The sequence below is a fragment of the Mesoplodon bidens genome, assembly GCF_964165515.1.
Source record: "Mesoplodon bidens genome assembly, chromosome: 6".
NCBI lineage: Eukaryota > Metazoa > Chordata > Mammalia > Artiodactyla > Ziphiidae > Mesoplodon > Mesoplodon bidens.
The window spans coordinates 37,421,015-37,448,701 of NC_138162.1; the positions used below are offsets into that span (position 1 = coordinate 37,421,015).

Below are 27,687 nucleotides of genomic sequence, written 5' to 3' on the forward strand. Positions count from 1 at the left end.
TTTATATCATTATCCAGGTCATATTTATTCATTCATTAATTCCTTCAATAAGTAAGTATTAACTACCTACAATATGCCAAATACTATTCTCAGCAGAACACAGTAGTAAACAAAAAGGAAGGAGGGAACAAAAGCCCTTGCCTTCAAACACCTTACATGCTAGTGGAGCATACAATAAACAAAATAAGTAAAACACACAGAAAAGGAAGACTTATGGACAAGACCTCCTATTACTACGTGCCATGTACTCTGGTATTTTCTATTTTATAAAAAAAAAAGCGGGTCACACCCCATTCAGCTATTAAGTTGGCCTCTCAATTCGGTAACGTGTTGAGACCTGCACTTTGAAAAATACTGGTCTAGACACTTTATGGAGTAGGCAGAGTGTGTTCTGTGCCCGTTTTACAGATGAGACAGAGTGACACGTAAAGCTCAAGGTTAAGTGGGTTAGCCACACACACGTTCGCGGTCCGAGGGAAGCAGCGCTGGCACTTGTCCTCAGGGCTTCTGCCGGAGCCCACTGCTGCCCTCTCCATTATCCTCTGCAGTCCTCACAACTGTCGTAGTCCCTACTTCTCTTTGACTATGAAATCTTGACCTCTACCTAGAGCACCTCTTCCCTCCCCTGCCAGGTAAAATCCCATCGATACTCCTAGGCCTGGGTATACTGCCCGTGCTCCGGGATGTGGCTCCTGTGCCACTCACTGGACGCTGGCTCCCTCACTGCTGTACCAGAGTAGGATCCTCTCCACCGTGACCTCTTTAAGAGCAAGTCTTACTCTCCTTTCCCCCCCAAGGGCACAGCTTTACAGAGTAGGTATTAAAAAATACACATGGAACTGAACTGAATTTGTAAGTGACTCAAAGGAGAGGGGTGAAGGAAGTGCTTACTCTATTTGAAAGGCTGAGACCAGAAAAGATACCACTGGAAAAAAGATCCCTTTACCAAGGTTATAAAAGTCACACATTTGGCAGAGGCTTCAACAATAAAAAACTATACAATCCAAAAAATTTATCTCCTTAGCATCGGTAGATTTAGAATGATGCCAGTAGCTCCTGGATCGCACAGAACAGAAACTTAGTCAAATCAATTCAAGAAAATGAGGACCACGATAAGAAGGGCCAAGGCTAGCTGTGTGGACCTGAGGCAGGGCAGAGGCAAAGGTCCCAGGTGATCCTCAGCAGCAGAAGGAAGGGCACCTTTGCTGTAATGGTGACCGTTATGATGGGGACAGCTGCCAACTCACCCAAATGAAGAAAACCAGTCGCAGTTCTCAACAGAAAGAATCTAAATGGCACAGCCATATCTAGAATTGTCCACTCCTTTTCATATAGTTTAGGTAAGATGGGCTGTGTGGTTGGTACAAATATCTAAGGGAAGGAGAGAGAAGAAACTCTTCGAAAAGGGAGATGAACTTTTTCTAATTACTGACCCAAACTGGAATCTCAAGTTTAAATTTCAGGCTACCACCAGAGAGGATGGGAACTCAAGGTCAAGATGAGGTCAGTTATAAAAAATACTATATCTGTGATAGAAAACTTAATTTCAGTCCTATTAAAAGTAAAAAAATGTCGATGTTAGCTAAATGACCTCTAAGTTTCAGGGACCTACAACTGAATTCTCTAACCCATGGTTTTCAGACTTTGAATTAGAGACACTAATTCCGTGGGACTAGGGTCAGCTGTAGGGACTGCATATTTAAATAAGCACCCTGGATTCTGTTAAAGAATCATGTTGAGAAACTTGCTTAACCTAATTCTTTCCTTTTTACAGTAACTAAAAAGGGGCTCAACTTTAATTAATGTTTCTAATTAGAGCAAAAATGGGCGTAAAGCTGTACAGGCACACCATTCATGCAGTAACACGAAATAAGAGCATATACAAAATTTAAAACTACATTTCTTATTAATTGTTTTTAATAGCATTTAGTCACCTAAGTTGTAGTGGCATAGGTTTATAAAAGATGTTTAAGACTGGTTGGTAACTTAGTCTTATCTTGGGTTTTCCTTTAAAATTGAGAATAGGGGAACGAGTCACAAGTTAAAGGATATTTCAGGATACGTTGATTATAAACTCAAAACGTACACTGAAATCAATTCTATAAACAGAAAATGTGAATGTAACTTATTTAAGCCTATTGGTTCACATTTTTAAAAAGCACCCTCATTTGTTTAAAGTTAAGTACTTTAAATGGTTCTTGAAAGTCCACTGTAGACCATAACATACTCAGTCCAACTAGCTGGTGGTGGGGTGGGTTTATGTGACCACATCCAATTCAGAGTCTGACTCAGAATTAAAAATCAAACTGCATTACACAAAAGTTACAGTCATGGGTAGCAAAATCTGTTCCTCAGATAATACAGCTTCCAGAGCTTTCATCATCCTGGTCACCCTTCTTTTTTGCTTTCACTTACACATATCTTTCTTCTAAAGAAACAAAATATGTAAAAGTTCACCAAAATTCGGCAAGTCACAGTTTGTACAGCACTGACTGATAGTAGCTTTGGCATTTGATATTACAAAGTTACTTTTATTACAAATATTTTCTTCATTCTGGGTCAAGGCGAGGTAAAACAGGAAGAATAAGATTCCCAAATGCAGAATCTTGAGTTATGAAGTATCCAGATGAATGTGCATGTGCATGCTGGGAAAGAGTTAAAAAAAAAAAAAAAAAAAGCAATTCAGCTATTAAGAGTCACAATGCTTCAACCAAGGCATTAAAATTACTTATCCTTTCTGAGTGCTTGAGACCACATTTGTTTTAAAAATCAGTTCTTATGCTGTTAATTTTGTTTAAATACACAGGAGATGGACAATAATAAAGAATTCATATTAACAATTTGCACCAGGTACTAATTTATCATCCCCACTCTCTCCCCTGTGATTCTCTTCAATCAATAATTGAGTCGAAGACATGAATTACTTTGTTCCTTGGAGTGGGGAGGAAAACTAGCAACAAAGGTCCCAAAGTACTCTGCTCTTGGTCAGTAAAGCAGGAGAGTGAGAAAGAAGGACAGTAGTTGGAAGGAGAAGGGGGAAAGACAGCTGATGACTGGTGATTAAGACACCAACATTTTGTAGAGAATGTTGGCATATAAATAACAGAAAACCACCAGTGACGTCCCTTGTCACTAAACAAAGGACTGTTCATAGGTTGTCTAAAGTGAGATGATCTTTAATATCCCTTCCAATTCTGAGATTCTGTGGTTTAAAAGCATGGGTAATGATGTCTAGTGCAAGGTTTCTAGGAATCTTAGTTAAATTATCCAAGATCAATGAAATACTCAAATTGTTTATCATAATAAGAACAATTTTTTTAACTGATAGATTGTCACATTCCTATAGTCTTTAAACATTTCCTGCACAACAGACATGCTGACCATTAAAAAAAGAATCCAAACAACAATAATAAACCGGTAAGACTATCAAAGGACATAACGGCACAACAAATTTGAAAAAATAGATATGTACTATTAAACTAGCCCATTCAGCTTTTCAAGATCATTCTGTCCATCCAAATACCCTGAACTCTTCTGTGTGCAGCAGTCCCTTGCCAGGTGTGGCACAGAATCAATCATGACCACGTCAACACCATGAAAGATACTTTCACTACTGCCGTATCTGGTCCTTCAAATCCTCTGGGCATGACTGAATGTCAGCAAACAATTGCAATTACGTGTGGAATGTTTTTATTGATATTGCTCCACTGAAATACAAAGTAAGAATAGTGCTGGTTTCCAAGCCCCAGGAAATCTCCAAGGAGACAAGAATGTCAGCCACACTTTCCTCACCTGCAAAGCCGCCTTCTGCTGGGCTGCAATATGCTGCTGCTCAGCGTGGTCCCGGAAGTCCTTGTTAAGAGCGGGTCTCGAGAGCGCAATGCTGAAATGGGAATCTTAGTTACTTGACTGTTTAGAGACTCCCTTACTTCTCAATCACATTTTTCTTTAGATATTCTAAATAGGGATTACAAAAAAGAAAAAAGAACTTCCTGAATAAGTCTTTTTTCCTTCTCCCACTGTCTACATTAATTTATATGAAGAAAAGCCTATATTATTTATTAGGGCTTCAGATTTTCTCCTTTTTTTTTTTTTTTTTTTTTTTTTTTTTTGCGGTAGGCGGGCCTCTCACTGTTGTGGCCTCTCCCCTTGCAGAGCACAGGCTCCGGACGCGCAGGCTCAGCAGCCATGGCTCACGGGCCCAGCCGCTCCGCGGCACGTGGGATCTTCCCAGACCGGGGCACGAACCTGTGTCCCCTGCATTGGCAGGCGGACTCTCAACCACTGCGCCACCAGGGAAGCCCCAGATTTTCTCCTTTTGATTGATGATTTATGGTCCTCTGCTTTCAAACAGATTTGAGGTACTCTGTCTGGTCTATCATAAAGGTACATTTATGATGAAAACTAAAGAGTTGAATGTTTCAAGCAGAAGGTAGAACATGCAAAGGTAGGACTGAAGGTCAGGGCTCGGGAGGGGAGAAATGGGTTGGCAAAAAAATGAGGCTAGGGAGGAAGGCAGGTGCCGGGATATGCAGAGCCTTGTGAAATAAATTAAGAAATGAAGACCTTATCCTAACAGTGAAGGGAGACTCCCAAAGAGTGTTACAAGCAGAAGAGTGACTTGATCAGAATTATCACACTGCAGCTCAGAAAGACCGCCACTGTGGCAGACAGTGCTGGTCCTCTCCCCAACAACGGTTGCTTTCCCTTCTTCCTCGCTAATGGAACCCACACTTAGTTCAATTATCGCTGGTCCCATTCTTCATGGTGGGCCAGGTTATCCCCCAGGGGGTGAACTTTGATTGGTATAAGACAATACCATTTCCCTTGCTGGTTTCCTGCTTAGGCAAGAGAAAGGTTCACGATTCTGGGCAGCTAGACTTCACGGGTAGTCTGCGTGAAGGCTTTGAGAACGTTTTCCTCACTCTTACAAAATGGACACAGGAGAGGAAGCTTTCTGGCTCTTGCCTCTACGGGGGCTCGGTGTACAGTGATGCCTAGGCTACTGCAGTCATATTTTGACCAGTAAGGAGGTGCTGACCCATGGAGAAGGGCAGAAAGGAGAGAAGTAAGGAAGCTGGGTCAGTGCTGACACTCGTGTGCCACTGCAGTGAGCCATTCTGGAATCACCTTATCTTCACACTTTTGTTTAACCTATATCCTAACGTTTATGCCAACTTTTTGGTTTTCTGTTACTTCCAGATTAAAACATCCTAACTGACACAACTGATAAATGTATTCGAGAGAACTTAAGAGTGTGGGAAATTCAGGAGGTAGTAACTGAGGCAAAAAATGAGAGTGGCCAGGACCAGGGCAGCATCAGTTGCAATAAAGAAAAATGGACAAGTTTGAGACACATTTCAAAATATAAACATAAGAGAATGATAAATGTTTAGAGATGGAAGTAAAAGGGAATAATAAACAATTAAAGTTCACATTTCTGACTCTGATTACTAGTAGATCTGTACCACTCATGGAGAAAAGCAAGCCAACAATATTAAGTAGGTAGAGAGGGAGGGAAGATGAGTTTGGTGTGGGACATACTCAGTTTGAAATGCCTGGAAGACATCAAAGTGCAGATGTCCAGGAGGCAGTCTGGTGCTTGAGACAGAGAATGAAGCTGGAGATGCAAATGTATAAAAGTTATCGGCACATAAATTACAGGCTGTGAAAGTGAATGCAACTGTCCAGTGAAAAGACGTAGACTGGGAGACTGGATCTAGAACAGAACTCTGAGGAATATCAACATTCAAGAGACAGGAAGTGGGACTTCCCTGGTGGCGCAGTGGTTAAGAAGCTGCCTGCCAATGCAGGGGACATGGGTTCAAGCCCTGGTCCAGGAAAATCCCACATGCTGTGGAGCAACTAAGCCCGTGGGCCACAACTACTGAGCCTGCGCTCTAGAGCCTGCGAGCCACAACTCCTGAGCCCGTGTGCCACAACTACTGAAGCCTGGGCACCTAGAGCCTGTGCTCCGCAACAAGAAGCTACCGCAATGAGAAGCCCACGCATCGCAACAAAGACCCAACACAGCCAAAAATTAATTAATTAATTATTTATTTTTAAAAAGAGAGGGGCTTCCCTGGTGGCGCAGTGGTTGAGAGTCCACCTGCCGATGCAGGAGACACGGGTTCGTGCCCCGGTCCGGGAAGATCCCGCATGCCACGGAGCGGCTGGGCCTGTGGGCCGTGGCCGCTGAGCCTGCACATCCAGAGCCTGTGCCCCGCAGCGGAAGAGGCCACAGCAGTGAGAGGCCCACATACCGCAAAAAAAAAAGAGAGGCAGTGGAGAAATGTCTGCAAAAAAACCAAGATAGTATAACAGTGGATGAATGGAAGCCAAGGAAAGAGAGTATTTTAAGGAGGGCACTGTATACAATGGAATACCACTCAGCCATTAAAAAAAAGAAAGAAATCTTGCCATTGATGACAACAAATACCATATGATCTCACTTATATATGGAATCTAAAAAACAAAACACACAAAACAAAATGAAAACAGACTCATATACACCTGAAACTAACACATCATAAGTCAACTATACTCCAATAAAAAAATTTAAAATAGGGCTTCCCTGGTAGCACAGTGGTTGAGAGTCCGCCTGCCGATGAAGGGGACATGGGTTCGTGCCCGGGTCCGGGAAGATCCCACATGCCGCGGAGCGGCTGGGCCCGTGAGCCATGGCCGCTGAGCCTGGGCGTCCGGAGCCTGTGCTCCGCAACGGTAGAGGCCACAACAGTGAGAGGCCCGCGTACCGCAAAAAAAAAAAAAAAAAAAAAAATTACAATATATATTAACCAATAAAAAAAAGAAAACAGACTCATAGATAGAACAAACAGGTGATTACCAGAGGGGAGCAGGTTGGGGGTGGGCAAAATAGGTGAAGGGGATTAAGAGGCACAAACCTTCAGTGAGAAAATAAAGAAGTCACAGGAATGTAATATACAGCACAAGGATTATGATTCATGATACCGTATTAATTTTATGTGGAGACAATGGTTCCTAGGCACTGTGGTGATCATTTCACAATGTATGCTCATGTCAAATCACTGTGTAGTACACCTGAAGCTAACACAACTCCATTTCAATTAAAAAAAAAAAAAAGGGAGCAATCAGTGGTGTCAAATAATGCTAGGAAGTCTAACAAGAAAAGGACTTTGGTCTACCAGATTTAGCCACAAGGAGGTTGCAAGCGACCTAGGCTCAAACCTGTTCTTTGGGTTGGAGGTGGGGAGGCGCGGAAGTCAGATTGTAGTGGGTTGGAGAGTAAATAAGTGAGAAAGCAGAGATGAGTACGTACAGACAACTCCTTTAAGAGGTCTGGTGACTCTGCACACCTAAAAATATAAATTAGCTCTAGCTTTCACGTGAGTCCTTTCCTGTATACCTGAACTCACCAGGGACAGTCCCCTGAAGAAACAGAATAATATTTTATACTATATTATATATTATACTTTTACTAGACATCAATCTAACAAGCAAATAAAATAACAGAAACATAAAAAAAAGTTAAGGTGGTGGCTGAATGGGATAATGGATGTCAGGGAAGAGATTTAAGATGGCAGAAACGTAATACAATACATTAATAAGCTACCGCAACTTTACCTATTTTGCATAATGCTTATAAAGTGGGACATTAACAATAATTTCAGTAACAAAAAAACTATACAAAACTCTTTTCTTTGTTTGAAAGTAGGCTGTAGGGCAATTTTAAGTCTGATTAGAATTAAAATATTTAAAATCTAAGCAATTAAATAATCTAACTTTTCAAGTCTAGGAAATAAAACGTAACATGTTATTAAATTCCAATGTTAAAGAAACAAACCATTGCCAACCAATTTCAGTTATATTGTCCAAGGTATTTTTTATATCACTGAATATAAAAACCACATTATTCTTCAATACCTAGCTCCAGGATGATTTGTTGAAGATTGGTTCTGCATTAGTAATTTTCTTTTTTCTTTGTCCAGTTCTGCCAAGATTGCAACTCTATTTTTGTTTTGAAAACCTAAAAAAAGAGAGAGTGTTGGGGACGAGAAAGAGAAATAAAATGTTTTAGAGCTGTTTTATAAACCTAGGCTACCTAGAAACCCAGAAAGCAAAATTCTGTTCTCTAACATGATAACAAACCCACTAGTAAGCAGTTTCCCTAGATGGTTACTGTCTCCCTACTGCCTATTTTCCAGCAAGTTTAACAGGATAATACACAGATAAATGCAAAGGATAATACTGACTGAGGACTTTTTTAAGACTTAGTTCTAAAGAATTTTAATCATCAAAGTATGGGTAACTGCATTTGTTTTATAACAAAATCTCTGCAGCCCCAAATGCTACAGGGACCAATCTCTATCCTGCTGAATCTCTGGGAGTGAAGATTTTCTCAGTTCTCAGTTTTAGGCCTCTCTGTGAATGCCTCTTTCATGAGGGGAAAGTATTAGATACACTCAGGTCAAAACAGTATTTTTCTCAACTGCTTTCATTCACAGATGACACACAGTCTTTCAAGGAACAAGTCAGAGAATTGCAACTGACTAGAAAGCAATTCTGAGAGAGAAATGGAGCATAACTGACAGGGTACAAACAGATAGGTCCCTTATCAAATACTGAATACTGGGCTCAATTTTGAGCTCCAATTTTAACATAAGATCTAGAGCAGAGGTTCAAAGTCCTGGCCCAGAAGCAGCATCCAACTAACTATGTTTTTAAAATCTGAATTAAATGCCAACATGTAAACACTGTATACAAAATTCTCCGATTACTTGCTTCTCTTGAAACATCTCAAGGTCTGGCACAGGGGTCTAGATGCCCCCATGGCAACAACTAGGTGGAACAAAGAAACAGTTGTCCCCTTTAGCTGGGCACTCTCCAGCTTGTTACAGTCCTTATCAGATTTGTTTATACCTGTAGGCGTTTAAGTTTCTGATCCCTAATTTAGAAGAAAACAAATGGAAAGGTTAAAGGATTAGGAAAAAAACTACGGAGGCAAAAAAAGCCCAGGGGACTAGAATCACTGGGTTAGCATCACTGCACTAGAAGAAAGAATGAGGAATGGGGAAGGAGGGAGCTTTCAAGCAGAGCAGAAGTAAGCACTCCTAAGGGTACTCACATGAGGGATTTTAAGCACTTTATATTGATCATAAAGAACTGGGTGGTAGGATGCATATTTCCTCCTCTCCTGGGGCGAGGAGTTAGGTCAGGGACAGCGCAGGATGTACAAGAACAGGAGCATTCACTGAGATTCACACTGCGATTGGGCTGAACTAGAAGCAGCTGAGGCTTGCGGCACTTTCCCCTAAACCTGCTCTTAAATCTAGCAACAGTAAACTGACTCAGGCCAGGCCAGAAAGGGGTAAAACCTGTCTCTGCCACGGCCATTTTAGGAATTTATCATCTCCATTTTCCTTCTCTGCCCCCTCATGCTTATGCCATCAACCTGTCATCCAATTCTAGTAATAGCAGACTCCTTTCTGGAACAGATAATTCACACTAACACATCCTGGTACTTCTGAGGAGATGATTTTGCAAGCCTTCCAGGTGATTCTTCATCTATTCTAATCCTAATTCTAATCTTCCTTCCTGCCAACCTCTTAATCTTCCAGGGAAGAAACTCTATAAGGCCTTTACATGCCACATGTCATTACAGGCTCCACCCAACCTCATAGACAGGACTGCCTCAGGAGAAGTCTTCTACCTAAGGAAGGACTTAATATAGAACTCCCAAGAATGTACTTACGCCTGTGAGTGCTAATGCTATGGTAAAGGGTGCCATGTGTAAAAATAATTGAAACGTTGTCAAAATACTGTTAAAGAAACACCATTACCAAAATAATATAGAATGTCAAGTCCAAACAACCTAATAAGTATGATGTCCTGGGCTTCCCTGGTGGCGCAGTGGTTGAGAGTCCGCCTGCCGATGCAGGGGACACGGGTTCGTGCCCCAGTCCGGGAAGATCCCACATGCCGCGGAGCGGCTGGGCCCGTGAGCCATGGCTGCTGAGCCTGCGCGTCCGGAGCCTGTGCTTCGCAACGGGAGAGACCACAACAATGAGAGGCCCACATACCGCAAAAAAAAAAAAAAAAAAAAAAAAACCCTAAACCTTGACTTATCTGAAATTTTGTTTTGTTTTGGTAGTGGTAAGACAACCATAACCCTAGGAAGGTATAAAAAAATTACTAAAACCCTGGGAAAGTACAGAAATAAGAAAATGGGAAGATTATTATAATCCAAGGAAGATTAAAAAAACAAAGTACTACAGAGAGAGTAAATGAATTAATTAAACCCATGGGTTAGTATTTTAAAATAGGTTTAATTTTAAGTATAGTAAGTTTTGCCATCACTATATAAAGCGAAGTATTATAGAAGTCAAATTAATTGTAATTTAAACTGTTATTAAAGAGAATTTAACTAAATAAGCTTGTACTCAATTCTAAATGCTTAAAAAAACATTTTATTTTGGAACTTAGTTTATAAGTAGGTTTAAAAACTGAGCATTAATTATGAGCAGTGATGAGGACTTTTCTCCATGCACAAAATCCCCTTAGACATTATAAGCGGTCATTAGACAGGGGTAGCTCATAGCCTTCCTTCCCTGGTAAAGGATAATGCCTCTCTCTGTATCTCACTTAATGCCCCATGCTCCCACCCAGAAGCCTGAGTTTTATCCTTATAATACCTCCTTCTTCCTACCCACATCCAACCAATCACCTAGTCCAATCAATTTTATATCCTTGATGTCTCTAAAATATCTTCCCCTCTCAACTCCTATTCCACAGTCTAACCAGGCAAGGTTATCTCCTGCATAACATTCAAGAACTTAATGTCTACATGTAGGCAGCTGAGAGCCACAAAAACTATTTTACAGAGAAAGGGTATGGTCAGGTCTATTAGGCTTTTACTTTCTGAGCTTGTCTTATGCCCTGAAACCTATGCTTCCCTCTTGAGCGCTCAAAACTAATCCAGTACTAGTTTACATGTCAGTTTTGTACAAAACATTTACTGTATTATAGAAATATATAAAAGTCAACAGATAGCAGTTAGGTAATAATAATAGCTTATTTCACATTTGAAACATAAGGCAAAAAACTAGTCAATTTGGTTATGTGAAGTAGTTAAGTATAATTTTCTAGAGCAAGATTCTCCCACCTTCAGAGTTTGTAATACAAACTTACTCTAAGGCATCAATATATAAAATTTAACTTTTATTCTAATCACTACATGAATTGTTTTTTTATTTTTTTATTTTTTATTTTTATTTCTTTTGCGGTACGCGGGCCTCTCACTGCTGTGGCCTCTCCCGTTGCAGAGCACAGGCTCCAGACGCGCAGGCTCAGTGGCCATGGCTCACGGGCCCAGCCGCTCCGCGGCATGTGGGATCCTCCTGGACCAGGGCACGAACCCGTGTCCCTTGCATTGGCAGGCAGACTCTCAACCACTGAGCCACCAGGGAAGCCCTGAATTGTTTTTTTAAACACAAACTGTCTCTCGCCATAATTCAACATTTTACTTTTACATTATTTTACATGTATCTTAAAGTTACATGTAACTTTTACATTCTTAAAAGCATGAGAGTGTTAAAATATATTATCTCATGTACAGTAGGAATTACTTAATATTCCTTTATAACTAAACTTTTTCCTAATAAAATTATCTTAGAATAAAGCAGCACACTCCAAAAGTTCCACTTAGAACTATAACTCTATCTCCATTCACAATCATATATATTCTCATTTCCATATTCATTTATAGAAACATTTAACTCCCACACATTTCTGTGTCACTAAAAATATTCTGGAGTAACTAGCATTACAGCAACTTGCATTTAAAACCTAACAGCTGATATTCACTTTGCGTGAATAGCTCTATGACACTTAAACAAGGACTAATAGGAATTCCTTTTATTGAAAAATATCTAAAACTAAAGAATGAAAATTATTGTTTGATTAGTGGGGTTATGGATAATCTACTTTCCAATTACAGTTGTTACTTTGCTTTCATAACAATTTTTTAAAAGATATTTTAAAATATTCAAATCCTTTCAAATGATTATCTTACAAGCCATATACTCTTCACAACTATACAGTAAATGAACTATCATCCTAAGACAGCTGTTTAGGGGGAGTTCCCTGGTGGACTAGTAGTTAGGATTCCAGGCTTTCATCGCCATGCCCAGGTTCAATCCCTGATTGGGTAACTGAGATCCCACAAGCCGTGTGGCGGGGCAAAAAAAAAAAAAAAAAAAAAGCTGTTCAGTATTGGAGGAAACTCACTGTGGCACTATTAGTTTAACATGTTTTAAGTTATTTATTGATTCAACATATATTTATTGTGTATCCATGACATACATACAGGCACTAAGGTTGAGTCTAAGGATGCAATGATGAGCCACAACTTGATCTGATGCTAGTTCTCATGGTTCTTAAACATTCCCGTGAAGATAGAGATTATCAAATAATTACACAAATGAATGTATAATTAGAGTCTAAGATGAGCAGTCTGAAATAAAGAAATAACATTCTATAAGTATTAAAAACAATCATTGTAGGAATCAAGGTTTTTGGGTTTTTTTTACATTTTTATTGGAATATAATTGCTTCATACTGTTGTCTTAGTTTCTGCTGTATAACAAAGTGAATCAGCTATATGTATACATATATCCCAATATCCCCACCCTCCCTATCCCACCCCCCTAGGCCATCACAAAGCATCGAGCTGATCTTCCTGTGCTATGCAGCAGCTTCCCACTAGCTATCCATTTTACATTTGGAAGTGTATATATGTTAATGCTACTCTCTCTCTTTGTCCCAGCCTCCCCTTCCGCCCCCATCCTCAAGTCCAATCTCTACATCCTTGTCTTTATTCCTGCCCTGCCACTAGGTTCATCAGTACAATTTTTCTACATTCCATATATATGCATTAGGATATGGTATTTGTTTTTCTCTTTCTGACTTACTTCACTCTGTATGACAGACTCTAGGTCCATCCGCCTCATTATAAATAACTCAATTTTGTTCCTTTTTATGGCTGAATAATATTCCACTGTATATATGTGCCACATCTTCTTTATCCATTCATCTGTCAATGGACATTTAGGTTTCTTCCATGTCCTGGCTATTGTGAATAGTGCTGCAATGAACATTGTGGTACACGACTTATTCTGAATTATGGTTTTCTCAGGGTATATGCCCAGTAGTGGAATTGCTGGGTCATATGGTAGTTCTATTTTTAGTTTTTTAAGGAACCTCCATACTGTTCTCCACAGTGGCTGTATCAATTTACATCCCCACCAACAGGAATCAATGTTGAATCAACTTGACCTAGACTGGGAGTAGGGGGAGCAGTGTCAGAGAAGTCTCCTACAGGAAGTAATGCTAGAGCTGAAATGTTAGATTAATTAGGTTAATTAGGGGTAGGGGACAAAATAACGCTTCCCCCTTTAGAAAGATCACTGTAGCTACAAGGTTGAGAATACACTAGACAAGAGAAAAAGAGACTATTACAGTAGAACAAGCTGGAGATGACAGAAGTTGTTAATGGCCAGGGAAATGGAGAGAGATGAACAGACCCAAGAGCTTTTTAGGAAGTTAAATCAACAGGGCAGTGATAGAATAAATAAGAAGTCAAGAATGAGGAAGAGGGGGCATGGATGGTTCTGAGGGTTTTGGCTCATATAGTTAAATGGTATATTATTCGTACTGCTGCTGTAACAAATTACCACAAACTTAATGGCTTAAAACAACATAAATCTATTATCTTACAGTTCTATAGGTCAGTAGTCTCACTGGGCTAAAATCAAGTGCTGCTTTCCTTTCTGGAGGCTCTAGGAATCTGTTTCCTTCCCTTTTCCATCTTATAGATATGCCTGAGTTCCCTGGCTTGTGGTCCCCTTTCTCCAACTTAAAAGCCAACAACCTTGCATGTCTCTGACCCTTCTGTGGTCATTTCTCTCTAACCACAGCCAGGAAAAAGTTCTTTGCTTTTAAAGACTCATGTGGGAGGGGGACCTTCAAGATGGTGGAGGAGTAAGACGTGGAGATCACCTTCCTCCCCACAAATACATCAAAAATACATCTACATGTGGAACAACTCCTACAGAACACCTACTGAACCCTGGCAGAAGAACTCAGACTTCCCAAAAGGCAAGAAACTCCCCACGTACTTGGGTAGGGCAAAAGAAAAAAGAAAAAAAAGAGGAAAAATAATAGGGATGGGACCTGCACCTCTGGGAGGGAGCTGTGAAGGAGGAAAAGTTTCCAAACACTAGGAAGCCCCTTCACGGACAGAAACGGGGGGTGGGCGTGAGGGAAGCTTCGGAGCCACAGAGGAGAGCACAGCCACAGGGGTGCGGAGGGCAAAGTGGAGAGATTCCCGCACAGAGAATCAGTGCTGACCAGCACTCACCAGCCCGAGAGGCTTGTCTGCTCACCCGCCAGGGTGGGTGGGGGCTGGGAGCTGAGGCTCCGGCTTCGGAGGTCAGATCCCCAGGGAGAGGACAGGTTGGCTGCGTGAACACAGCCTGAAGGGGGCTAGTGCGCCACAGCTAGCTGGGAGGGAGTCCGTGAAAAAGTCTGGAGCTGCCTAAGAGGCAAGAGACCATTGTTGCGGGGTGCGCAAGGAGAGGGGGTTCAGAGCGCCGCCTAAACAAGCTCCAGAGACGGGTGCGAGCCGCGGCTATCAGTGTGGACCCCAGAGACGAGCATGAGACGCTAAGGCTGCTGCTGCAGCCACCAAGAAGCCTGTGTGCAAGCACAGATCCCTATCCACACCTCCCCTTCTGGGAGCCTGTGCAGCCCACCACTGCCAGTGTCCCGTGATCCAGGGACAACTTCCCCAGGAGAACACACGGCGCGCCTCAGGCTGGTGCAACGTCATGCTGGCCTCTGCCGCCGCAGGCTCGCGCCGCATCCGTACCCCTCCCTCCCCTGAGCCTGAGTGAGCCAGAGCCCCCTTAATCAGCCGCTCCTTTAACCCCCTCCTGTAAGAGCGAAGAGCAGATGCCAGAGGGTAACCTACACACAGAGGAGGGTCCAAATCCAAAGCTGAGCCCCAGGAGCTGTGCGAATAAAGAAGAGAAAGGGAAATCTCTCCCAGCAGCCTCAGGAGCAGCGGATTAAATCTCCACAATCAACTTGATGTACCCTGCATCTGTGGAATACCTCAATAGACAAAGAACCATCCCAAAATTCATGTGGTGGACTTCGGGAGCAACTGCAGACTTGGGGTTTGCTTTGTGCATCTAATTTGTTTCTGGTTTTATGTTTATCTTAGTTTAGTATTTAGAGCTTATTATCATTAGTAGATTTGTTTATTGATTTGGTTGCTCTCTTTTTTCTTTTTATATATATATTTTTTCCATTTTTTCTTTTTGTGAGTGTGTATGTGTAGGCTTCTTTGTGTGATTTTGTCTGTATAGGTTTGCTTTTACCATTTGTCCTAGGGCTCTCTCTCTGTCCATTTTAGGGTTTTTTTAGTATAGTTTTTAGTGCTTGTTATCACTGGTGGATTTATTGGTTTGGCTGCTCTCTTCTTTTTTTTTTTAATTACTTTTTTATATTTTAAGAATTTTTTTTATTTTTTATTTTAGTAACTTTATTTATTTTATTATCTTTCTTTCTTTCTTTCTTTCTTTTCTCCCTTTTCTTCTGAGCTGTGTGGCTGACAGGGTCTTGTTGCTCTGGCCGGGTGAGGTGGATGGACCTAGAGTCTGTCATACAGAGTGAAGTAAGTCAGAAAGAAAAAAATACTGTATGCTAACACATATATATGGAATCTAAAAAAAAAAAAAAAGTTCTGAAGAACCTAAGGGCAGGATAGGGATAAAAACAAAGACGTAGAGAATTGACTTGAGGACATGGGGAGGGGGAAGGGTAAGCTGGGATGAAGTGAGCGAGTGGCATGAACATACATACACTACCAAATGTAAAATAGATAGCTAGTGGGAAGCAGCCACATAGCACAGGGAGATCAGCTCAGTGCTTTGTGTCCACCTAGAGGGGTGGGATAGGGAGGGTGGGAGACACAAGAGGGAGAGGATATGGGGATATATGTATATGTATAGCTGATTCACTTTGTTATACAACAGAAACTAACACACCATTGTAAAGCAATTATACTCCAATAAAGATGTTAAAAAATAAATACTACATGTTCACACACACACAAAAAGAAAAGCCTAGATTGTCTGGAAGAGACTAAATATGGTCATTCAAGGTGATTCTTCTGAGATCTCAGAAAGAACTGTACAGAATGCTTCTATCACTATACCTGCTCATATATATATATATATATATATATATATGCTATACATACATCTGTTTATATATATTTCATCATGAACAGAATGTTGACACAAATATGAATGTTAAAGGTGCTTCTGGGGAAGTCTCAGATGGATATGAGGAATATGTTATTGGAAACTGGAGGAAAAGCAGTACTTGTTACAAAGTGGCAGGGAACTTGACCAAATTGTGTTCTAGTATTTTGTGGAAAGTAAAAGCTGTCAGTAAGGAACTTGGATATTTAACTGAGGATATTTCTAAGCAAAATGTTGAAGGTGTGACCGGGTTTCTCCTTGCTGCTTATAGTAAAGTGTGAGAGGGAGACAACTGAAAAAGAAATTATTATGCAAAAAGGAACCAGAACTTGAAGACCGAAAATTCTCAGCTTATTCATATTGCAAAAAATGAGAAAGTGTGTTCAGGAGAGAACACCAAAGACATGGCTGGACAGTCTTTACTAAAGAGATTATGGGTGTGTGACATGGATCCAATCAACCATCTCAGCAGAAGCACTGTCAGCTTGGACTGAAGAGAACAGAGGTGGGATGAAATGAAGAAAGGCTGTCGGACTTCTGGGGTTCTACAAGCAGGAAGTTAAATGTTAGAGATGTCTGGATGCAAACATGCGTCATTCTTTGAGTACAGGGAGGAATGCCTCTGAAGGTGGGTCAGGGGTCAGCAGGGCTGCTACTGCCACCATGGGTCCAGAGAGCACAGGCCCAGGCAGCAGGACTGTTTCCTCATTGGTTCCAGAGGGTTTGGGGACAAAATTCAGGGAGGAGAAGGCAGAGCCACCACCCTTGTTAGACAGAAAATTGAGCCAAAGAGGATTTCACTCTCAAGCCTTAAAATCTAATGAATTTTCCACAGAAGTTTCTTAAAATTAGCCACATATGTTAATGTCATACAAATAATTTCAGCACACAAATGTGTGCTGTAGAAATGTTGCAGACTGGAGAGTAAAAGATGTGAGTTCTAGTACCGATGTTGATATAATAAACTAAATCTTTGAATAAATTAAAAATCTAATGGAATTTGCCCTGCTAGGTTTTGGACTTGCTTAGGACCTGTCAGCCTTCTTCTTTCCAGTTTCTTCCTTTTGGAAGGGGAATGTCTATCCTATACCTGTCCCACTATTGTATTTTGGAAGCAGATAACTTGTTTGGTTTCATAGGTTCACTATTGGAGAGGAATTTTGCCTCAGGATGAATCATACCTCTAGTCTCACTCATATCTGATTTAGATGCTATTTAGATGAAATTTTAGACTTAGAGTTGACGCTGGAATGGGTTAAGACTTTTGTGGCTGTTGGAATGGGGCAAATATATTTCACATGTGAGGACTTGAATTTTGGAGGCTGAGAGGGTTGAGTGTTATAGGTTAAATTGTATCCTTGCAAAACACGTAGGTTGAAGTCCTAAGCCCTAGTACGTCAGAATGTGACTGTATTTGGATACAGAGTTTTTAAAGAGGCAATTAAGGTTGAATGAGGTCATTGGGAGTGGGCCCTAAGCCAGTATGACTTGTCTCCTTATAAGAAGAGGGGATCAGGACATGCACACAGAGAGAAAAGAAAGACCACGTGAAGACACAGGCCATCTACAAGCCAAGGAGAAATCAACTCTGCTGACAACTTGATCTCAGAATTGTGAGAAAATAATTTCTGTTGTTTAACAACAACAACAAAAAAGAATTACTAATACGTGCTACTACACAGATGAACCTCAAAAACATGCTAAGTGAAACTAGACACAAGAGACCATATACTGTAAGAGTCCGTTTATATGAAAGGTATCCAGAAGAGGCAAATTTATAGAGACAAAAAGTACATTAGTGGTTGCCCAGGCCTGTAAGAATGGGAAGTGACTGCAAACAGGCATGAGTCTTCTTTCTGGGTTAATGGAAACGTTATAAAATTAGATATTAGTGAAAGTTACACACTTTACAAAGTTACTAAAGATTCTTGAAGTGTAATCTTAATACAGGTGAATCTTATAGTGTGTAAATTATATCTCAATAAAGTTGTTTAAAAAAATGTTTTTAATAAAAAACAGACTCATGTGATTAAAATGGGCCCACCTGGATAATCCAGGATAATCTTCCCATCTCAAGGTCCTTAACCTTAATCACACGAGCAAAATTCCTTTTGCTATGTAAGGTAACAAAGACACAGATTCCGGGGATTATGACGTCAGCATTTTTTGGAGGGATGGGGGGAGAATACTATTCTGCCTACCATACTCCTTAATGATATATAAAATGTATTCAGTGGTTAAAACTCAAACTTATTCAGGGGAGACTGCCTGATGTCTAAGTCTTAGCAGAATAAAAAATACAACATTATTAACATGAAGTAATTAGTACCAGTAACTAGTCTTCTAGCTATCTAGTTAATGGCAAACACTTCCTGTAACTTGCAAGATTAAAAAATTATTCTACTCTTAGCCACCTTTGGAACTTACTGAAAATACAGATCAAGGAAAGGAATAAGCCCTAATGTCTGCTCAGGTGATCTCCCTGTGTTCAAGTTCTCTCTCACTGAGACCCCAAGGACTTACCCCTTTTAAGTTACTGCCACTTCTATCCACTGAGGTTTCTTGTCTTCAGCACTAGCTAAGTAAGATGATGAAATCTCTTCTGCTTGAATCACCCTTTCCTCCTCACTCATTTTTCTTTTCCTCTTACAGATAATCTCACAGGCCCATTTCCCTGTAAGGATTTTCTGCTCAATAACAGATGGAGAAGAGATACAAAAACTAAGATGAGGTCTTTTGCCCCTAGTCTAGAGCTCCCAATTTTTTTTTAGATACTATAATTAGAATGTTCTAACCCTCCAGTTAATGTGCAGTATGGGAAAACAATGAACAGGGGACTTGGACACAGATTCAATTTGGGTTCTCATCTCAGTATTACCAGTTACTATTTAATATTGGGAAAATTACCTCACTATGCAGGACTGATGGACGTAACAGTGACAACTTTGAAGGGTGGTTATATGAAATATGGAAAATAAAAATAAAATACCTAGCACACTGCCTGCCACGTGGTAGTTGCTTAATAAATACTAGCTATCACTGTTATTATTACCTAGTGTTCTCTATCATTTAGATTGTCAACTTCACTAGATTCTTGTCAGCCCCATTCTGACAATTCTGTCAGTAAACTGTTTTTCATTACACAGGGTACAACTGATTAGCACAGCTTTCTAGATTACACTCACGTGACAGGCCTCCCAGGCCAGTCTGAATGGACCTGGGGATCACAAGCTCTCTTCTACTATACAGACAATCTCATGCTAGTTTACGTCATATTATGCCTCAACTCAGTTTCATTCCTATTTGAACCTGGGCCTACAGATCAATCCTAGCATCAGAGAGCTACTGTACACTCTTTGCCTTGGCAATGAAAAATGAGGCAAAAAGAAATCTAGCTTTAAAAAACAAACTCCAAATTGTGTCTTTGTGTCCACTCTCATCTTTAAACACGTACAGACAGGAATTTTAAGATGATTTTTATGCATCACTAAGATAGATTCTTAATTGAGAGGCTGCGTACCTTAGTACAAGCCTGAAGGGTAAATCTGCTTTCCTTCTGGACCACAGGTGGTTTAGGTGAAACTTGTACTTGGGTCTGAGGTCAAGCAAGACACCTCCCAGGAGCTATGTTCCATTCTTACACAGAGCCCTAAAATCATAGCTAAGAGCATCCAAACTGGCCCCAAATCAATAGTTCCCACCACTTGAACTGCAGGGCTTATAGTTATTACTCTAAGCATTTTGATATAACTATAAAAGAATCAAAAGAATTCACTTTTTTTTAAATTGAGAGCAATCGCTATTTTTTATTTATTTATTTACGGCTGCATTTGGTCTTCGTTGCTGCGTGCAGGCTTTCCCTAGTTGCATCGAGCGGGGGGTTCTCTTGTTGCGAAGCACATGCTCTAGGTGCACGGGCTTCAGTAGTTGTGGCACACGGGTGCAGTAGTTGTGGCTCATGGGCTCTAGAGCTCAGGCTCAGTAGTTGTGGCGCACGGGCTTAGTTGCTCTGCAGCATGTGGGATCTTCCCCGACCAGGGATCGAACCCATGTCCCCTGCACCGGTGGGTGGATTCTTAACCACTGTGCCACCAAGGAAGTCCCGAGAATTCACATTCTTTACTCAGTTTTTCACCAGGTTTCTCTGTGTATCTGAAATCAGGTTAGACCAATCTCCCAACTGCCAGCACATAATCACAGGATCTTGATATTTACCAATAATGAGAGCCTCTTTACTTAGGAATGGTACCTTGGCCAAATTCCAGTTTGACAATCTGCCTCTACATATTAAATTCTCAAAATGTTACTTCTTATCAATCAAATAATTATTATGAACCTATTGAATGTTCCACACTATGATGGATGCTAAGAATATGAGACTTCAGTAACTGTCTGCCAAGAGCTTGTGAAATTTAGCAGTTCAGATTACTACTATAGTATAATAGACTGCTAGATCTGAAAGAGGGCCTGTGTCCCCTCCACCAGGGACATTAATAAATTACAACACACAGATGAAGATTTCTTAAGTCATTGTTCTTTCAGTTATCATTATAAGATAATTATGGAACTTGGCATTCAATCTCCACAATTAGTAGTTCCAATACGCATAAACAGTACAGAAATAATATAGAGTAAAATGCAATAGATCCAAATAAATAAGAATTTTAAATTTTCACTGAAAGTCTAGGAGTCGCAGAACATGATACGGACTCCCTCTGCTGGTGCCTAATAGCAGCAGCTCCATGACACCAACAATATCACTGACAAAAGAGCAACAAAAGCCAAAGGACTAATCTAAATTCGCTTCTATGTTTTTTTGTTTGTTTTATAAATTTATTTATTTTTGGCCACGTTGGGTCCTTGTTGCTGTGTGTGGGCTTTCTTTTTAGTTGTAGCGAGTGGGGGCTACTCCTCGTTGCGGTGCACAGGCCTCTCATTAAGGTGGCTTCTCTTGTTACGGAGCACGGGCTCTAGGTGCATGGGCTTCAGTAGTTGTGGCACATGGGCTCCGTAGTTGTGGCACAGGGGCTTAGTTGCTTCGCAGCATGTGGGATCTTCCCAGACCAGGGCTCGAACCCATGTCCTCTGCACTCGAAAGCCCTCGCTTCTATTTATATTAGGGGATGTTTCATAGTGGATTTGACTATGGATCAATCAAAGGTGACAGTAAAAATGATTGTGCTTTATTGCAACTGCTTAAAAAAAAAGAGTAACTAGCAAATTGTAAATCTTGCATATTTGTGCTATTAAAACAGAGGGATAAAAATATTTAATTTGGACTGCATTGTGTGATTTTTGGCAGCATTATTTTCTCTCCAAAATAGACTTCTCTTAGTTTCATTTCAGTTCAAATTAAATTATTTTTAATCTGAATCCTTATAACTTGGTGAAAAGAGGAGGTCAAAGACCATAGGGGAATACTGACCTGTGATTAGTCCATAGAGCACACAAATCACACTTGGTTATTTGAGAGAACAGAATTGTATTAGCTGGTTACAGCCAGTAAAGCTATCACCAGAGCTACCTTTTTACAATACCACACTTCTATAAAACTCATGTAATCTTTAGTCTGTCCTAAATGCAACTAATATACTAAAACAGATTCAGTGGGCTTCCAACTTCCAGTACTAGCAGAATAGTTTGGTTAGAGTAATCCTGCCACAAATATAATAATAAATTCTGGAAAAAAAACTAAACATTCATTATTTGAAGGCACTAGAGACTGACCAAAATCAGGCAGAAACTGCAACTGGTGAAATTTGGGAATTGGTAGCCTTTTGCACTCCTCAATCCACGAACAGCTTGCACAGCCTCACCTTACTGGCTTGAGGTATTAGAGGACAGAGTTCAGGACTGGCAGAGTAACCAGAAAATTAGGGGAGAGACTTGAGAGGGAAAGGCAGAAGGAGTAAAGCCTAAAACATGCCTATAAAATCCACCCAAAGTTTTAGCTTTCTGCTAAACTACACATACATGGGGGAGACAAATAAAGCACTAAAGCAGCAACTGGAAGCTTTAAAGAATGAGCAGAGATTTCAGCTGCTGCCCAACATAAGGGAGACAAGAGTTTGGAGTATGAGTTGAGCCAAGCCATCTGCTAGAATGAAAATCACATTTCAGAGGAATATAACAGAATTCAGAGTCTCTACAAGGTATTAGTCATAATATCCAGTATTCAATAACAAATCACTAAGTATAATAAGAAGAAGGAAAATGTGACCCATTCTCAAAAAAAATGCAGTCAACAGAAACCAACTCAAAGATGATCTAGATGATGCAATTAGCAGTGACATAGGACCAGTATCTAGACTCTTAAAAAAAAGTTGATAATAAAAAGAACCCAAATTTTAAAAAATAAGCAGAAGGCTTGAACAAACACTTCACAGAGGAAGATCTGCAATGGCCAATAAGCACATAAAAGAGCGTCCAACATTTGTCATCAGGGAAATCCAAGTTAATACTACAATGAGATGTCACTTTACACCCTCTAAAGTGGCTAAAATTGAAAAGACCAACAATGCTATATATGGAGCAACCAGAATTCTCACACTTTACTAGAGGGAATGTAAAGTACGTCCACTTTGGGAAAAGCGTTGGCAGTTTTCCATAAAGTAAACTATACACTCAGCTGCTCCATTCCTAGATACTCGTGCAAATATCTGCGAAAAGACTTACAAACGAATATTCAAAGCAGCTTTATTCACAATGGCCAAAACTGATAGAAACCCAAAGTCTCCAAAAAGGAATGAATAAATAAGTTGTGGTAAATTCATACAATGGAATACTAGTCTGCAATAAAAAAGAATGAACTATTGATACATGGCATAACATGGATGACTCTCACAGACAGTACAGTGAGTGTAAACAACTGGACACAAACACGTTTATATGACGCTTAAAATAAAACAAGACTAAGATTAATCAAAAAATATGATGCATCAAATAAGGAGTTTAGACTTGATATGAAGTTCTTAAGCAGGAGACAACTTACAAAGTGGAATTTAATGCTTTCTAGAGATTAAATTTTACTTTTGAAAACTTATTTTTAAATAAAAACTCCTTATTTGGGATGTATCTAACGTGACTTGTTTTAGAGAGTTCTTAACACAGGTGAAACGTGTATGAAAAGTTTTTTGAGCAAACAAAAATAAAAGAGTGGATATTGCCTAGTGACAATATAACTTCTTTAAAAGTGGTTCTAATCTCAAGTAAAAGAGCATGAGAACACAAATGTCCGAGGAGGACTTAAGGTTTACAGTGTGAATAATATTAACAGATTAATATATAGGATTAATAGCTATTAAGGATGTTACATATCTGATGAAACGTTGGACTTGCTTCAAATATGGGGTTTTACTTGGCTATTCATTTTTAATTCTGGCTCTAGTAACGGCCCTATGCTAAATTTTCTATCAAAATACTTTACTACATGAGGAAAAAGTTCCTAGGATTTACCTTGTCCTGAAGGGTTTGCTGCCATCTTCCTATTTTCTGTTGCAACTATGTTCCGTGGCAAGTGGTCTGCACTTTACAATCACCTGTAAAAAATAATGTGCAGACACATATCTTCATCTCTTCAGAAACATGTCTGAAGGGCACACAGACTTAAATCAAACGCCTCAAGTTATTTAATTAGAGCCTGAAGGTTAAATGTTTATTCTTGCAGATGTTGAAACCAACATTCACCATTACTGTCTTTAATTACTTCATTAGATTGTGTTTACCAAATACTACCAAATGTATCAACTAACTGATAGCATCAATACAATCACAGAGCTAGGAAGAAAAATCACTAATCTGTAGTGCCTCTCCATTCATTTAAAAAACGTACCCAGCAACTACTGTGTATACTGAAAGCTAGAAAGGAAAAAGAGCCGAATACTTATCGCGTACATACTCTGCACCATACAAGATCTGTAAGATGATTGAAATTATTTTATTTATCACCACTTCCTAGATAGGGAGATCGTGTCCAAGGTCACAAAGCTAGTGCGAAAACTTTGGACTGTTAGTTTCCAAACTTCGTGATTTTGTACTAGGCCCTGGGGAGATCCCAAATCATCAAGACCCTACTCCCGCCCTCAAGAAACATATAATCCGGTGGAAAAAGAGAGTCTCATTCAAGCAACCGTACTAAAAAAGTTTAACAAACGCGCTCTTTACATGGAGTAAACAGTGCTCCGGAAGCAGAGATGAACTGATTCTACCGGCGTGACGAGGGATGCCTTCTGGGGTAAGCGGGAAAGTACAAGAGTGAGCAAACAGATGTCGGTTTGGAACGACATAATATTAGGTGTCTCCTGCAGCTGAAGCACAGAGCGAGCGAAGCCGGCTTAGGACGGGAGGGACAAGAGGGCCATCTTGTGACGGGGAACGTCAATCAGGGATGTGACAGGGCTGGACCTGCGTCTCAGAAAGGTCCCGGGGCGGGGGCCTTGCGTGGAGGGCAGGCAGGGCGGGGGCTGCGGCTGATACCAAGGAGAGGAGGGGGAGTGAGAAATGCTGGGAGGCAAGGCTGGCGGGGAGGCCACTGCCCTGCAGCAAGGGACGGCGGCAGCAGGTCAGCGCCGGGGCCACACACCTTCATCCCCGGCGCCGCCAAGCGGTCCTACTTACCGCGAAGCTAGAGAGCCCGGGACCGCCTCGCCTTCTGGTCGCGTTCTCCAAGGGGGCGCGACCACTTAAAGACCGGCAAACCGAGCTCAATGCGGCGTTATACCACCTTCCCGCCCCCGCTGCGCTTCCGCCTCTTGAGGACTTACACCCGATGGACCGGAAGTCCCGCCTCCTAACGGCTGCTCCTCGCGGCGATTCGTAGTTTAACTGCTACCTAATGCGTACGCCACTTCCCTTCCAAAGAGTGGCAGCCAGAGAGGCTCCTGGACCCTGCATGCCGCACCATCGGGGACGGAGCCCGAACGGGGCGGGGCAGAGGCCGGCTGGGTCCCTAGCACCGCAATTGGCTCTTCGTCCAGGCCGCTGCGCAGTGACGTATCCTGCCGGCTCGGCTAGGTAGGGGCGGGGCGAATACTGGCTGCGTCCCTATCTCTTCAAGTGGTGAAAAGTCACCAGCTCAGCCGGTCCTGCGACGATGTGAATCCACTTCGGTTGGGACTGAGGCAGAGCTGCGGTTGGGACCCGGAGAGTGAGCTTTATCAACCATCTCGGGTTGCGCGTCTTAACGTACACAAATCCCAGTGATACTTTTCTTTTATAGTTTAAATAATTATACACTAAACTTGTAGAAATTTTTACTACTGTGCAAGAATCTGTATTTAAGGAATGGATATGCCACATCTCAGAACACTGTCTCTCCTAGTGGGATCGCCTGAAGGCCTGAATCCAGCACAATAGAGCTACACGTTGAACAGTAACCTTGTATTGATGTTTGTCACCTGTCCTGTGGTCGTTAACCATCTTAACGTCCTTCTTAATAATCGATGTTTGCTCAGTAATAAACGTTTATGATGCACAATTTTGTTGAGCATGGATCCATGACAAATAATAACACTACCAAGCATTTATTAAGTACCTTGTACGTATGAGGTGCTTCCTGTGCATCAGCTCTGGTCCTGTCATTCCCTGAGTTATATATGATTCGTATTTATTTATATACTTATATGTGATTTATTTATATATTTATTTATGATTTATATATCAGACTCAGAAATGTTCAGTTACTTTATGTCTTTAGTTGAATTTCAGCGACTAAAGGCCTGTCAGATGCAAAGGTCCAGGTTCTTAAATTTTACACATTGTCTCTGCTCTGGAGGAAGGAATTCCTCGGAGACCAGCTCAGGGAGCTCAGTAGTCTGCTGACTACTTTAATCTAGATATAAAGGTGAGCATTTTGGTAGTTGGCCAGGACAACTTTTCAGTTAAGAGACCTTTCTGAGTTCCGGCCTGACGAAAATGATCACTTGGATATATATGGCTGACAGAACCTTAGGAGAATGTTTTGGTTTTAGGTTGCCTGACGAGACAATACAGAAACTAGGGCATAAGAAAACTCCAGTCTAAGTCCCAAATGGACATCCTGAGCAAGCTTATTTAAGCTGAAAAGAAGAGTTCTACCCCAGAACAACACTTTGTAATTTCCTGGTAAATTCAGCCTCCCAGGATTCGCAGAACATTATCAGGAGAAAGATAAATTTAACTTGCTGCTGATTGTCTTGCCCTTTATTTGGTGAGTGTTAGCTCTTGGACCCCCATCTCCTCCTTGAGAGATTTTGGGACTTCAGTGTCACAAGAATTTTAACATATTAGTTAATAGTGGGTCAATTTACTTGGGTTCAGATCCTAGCTCTGACACTTAATTGTTTGATGCTTCAGTTCTATCATCTATAAAAAGGAAATAAAAATAAATGAGTGACCACTTCATATCCATTAGATGGCTACTATCAAAAAAAAACAAAAAAACAACCCAGAAAATAAAATAATGAGTGTTGGCAGAGAAATTGGAACCTCTGTGCATGTAAAATGATACAGCCACTAGTGGAAAACAGTATAATAGTTACTCAAAAAATTAAAGGTTTTTTGGGTTTATACACAAAAGAACTGAAAGCAGGGCCTCAAAGAGGTATGTAAACATCCGTGTTCATAGCAGAACTATTCACAATAGCTAAGAGGTGGAAGCGACACAAATATCCTTGAACAGATGAATGAATAAGCAAAACGTAGCATATGCATACAATGAAATATTATTCACCTTTTAAAAATAAGGAAATTCTGATATATGCTACAGTATGCATGAACCTTGAGGATATTATGCTAAGTGAAATAAGCCAGTCCCAAAAGGACAAATACTGTGTAATTTCACTTATATAAAGTACTTAGAGTAGTCACAATCATAGAGACAGAAATAGAATGGTGGTTGCCAGGGGCTGGGGGAAGGGGACAATGAAGAGTTGTTATTTAATGGGAATAGTGTTTCAGTTTTATAAAATGAAAAGAGTTCTGGAGATGAATGGTGATGATGGGGGTAATTATGAAAGATCTGTGTTTTACTGGATATCTTGTTACTTGATCAGTAAGTCAGCTGATAAGTAGGTAGAGCCTACATATCTACTAGGGGAAAGTCCAAGACAAAAGGGATGCATGGGACCATCCTGTGGCACTGTTAACTGATAAGGAAATGCCAGGTAGAAGTCTGTGAAGTGCTTCCTCCCGAAGCCATTATGATTATTACAGACCTTCAGTATCAAGGTAGAGAGCTAAGAATAGTCCTCAGGTTCCAGTTGGAGCCACCCTAACCCTCTTGTGCTATTTTATGATTAAATATTTATGGGAAATGCATTATGCCAGACAGCCTTTAAAATAAACTGTGTAGGAATTTGAGACAATTACTGTATGACTTATCTATTGCTTGTAACAAATA

The 27,687-nt window shown here is 40.7% G+C and overlaps 1 protein-coding gene across 2 annotated transcripts; it reads right to left on the reverse strand.

Annotated features, from left to right (window-relative positions):
- Positions 1–25,097, reverse strand: INIP (INTS3 and NABP interacting protein). 2 transcript variants are annotated; one of them, XM_081236948.1, is made up of 6 exons: positions 24,927–25,095; positions 23,766–23,848; positions 12,347–12,493; positions 7,906–8,008; positions 3,793–3,883; positions 1–2,645 (listed from the first exon to the last, which is right to left on the reverse strand). In XM_081236948.1, the coding sequence occupies exons 4-6, from the start codon at positions 7,941–7,943 to the stop codon at positions 2,550–2,552; spliced, it is 225 nt and encodes a 74-aa protein (XP_081093074.1). In that variant the 5' UTR covers positions 7,944–8,008; positions 12,347–12,493; positions 23,766–23,848; positions 24,927–25,095; the 3' UTR covers positions 1–2,549. The 2 variants fall into 2 exon arrangements, with proteins under 2 accessions (XP_081093074.1, XP_081093073.1); XM_081236947.1 differs by lacking the exon at positions 12,347–12,493 and having other exon boundaries at positions 24,927–25,097.
- Positions 25,098–27,687: the final 2,590 nt, after the last annotated feature.

Coding starts and splice junctions, on each gene's coding strand:
- INIP (XM_081236947.1), bottom strand. CDS start 23,790: ATGGCAGCAAACCCTTCAGGACAAG. Junction 8,009..23,765: donor AGCAAACCCTTCAGGACAAG/GTAAATCCTAGG, acceptor CTCTTTTTTTAG/GTTTTCAAAACAAAAATAGA. Junction 3,884..7,905: donor ACAAATCATCCTGGAGCTAG/GTATTGAAGAAT, acceptor TTCCCATTTCAG/CATTGCGCTCTCGAGACCCG.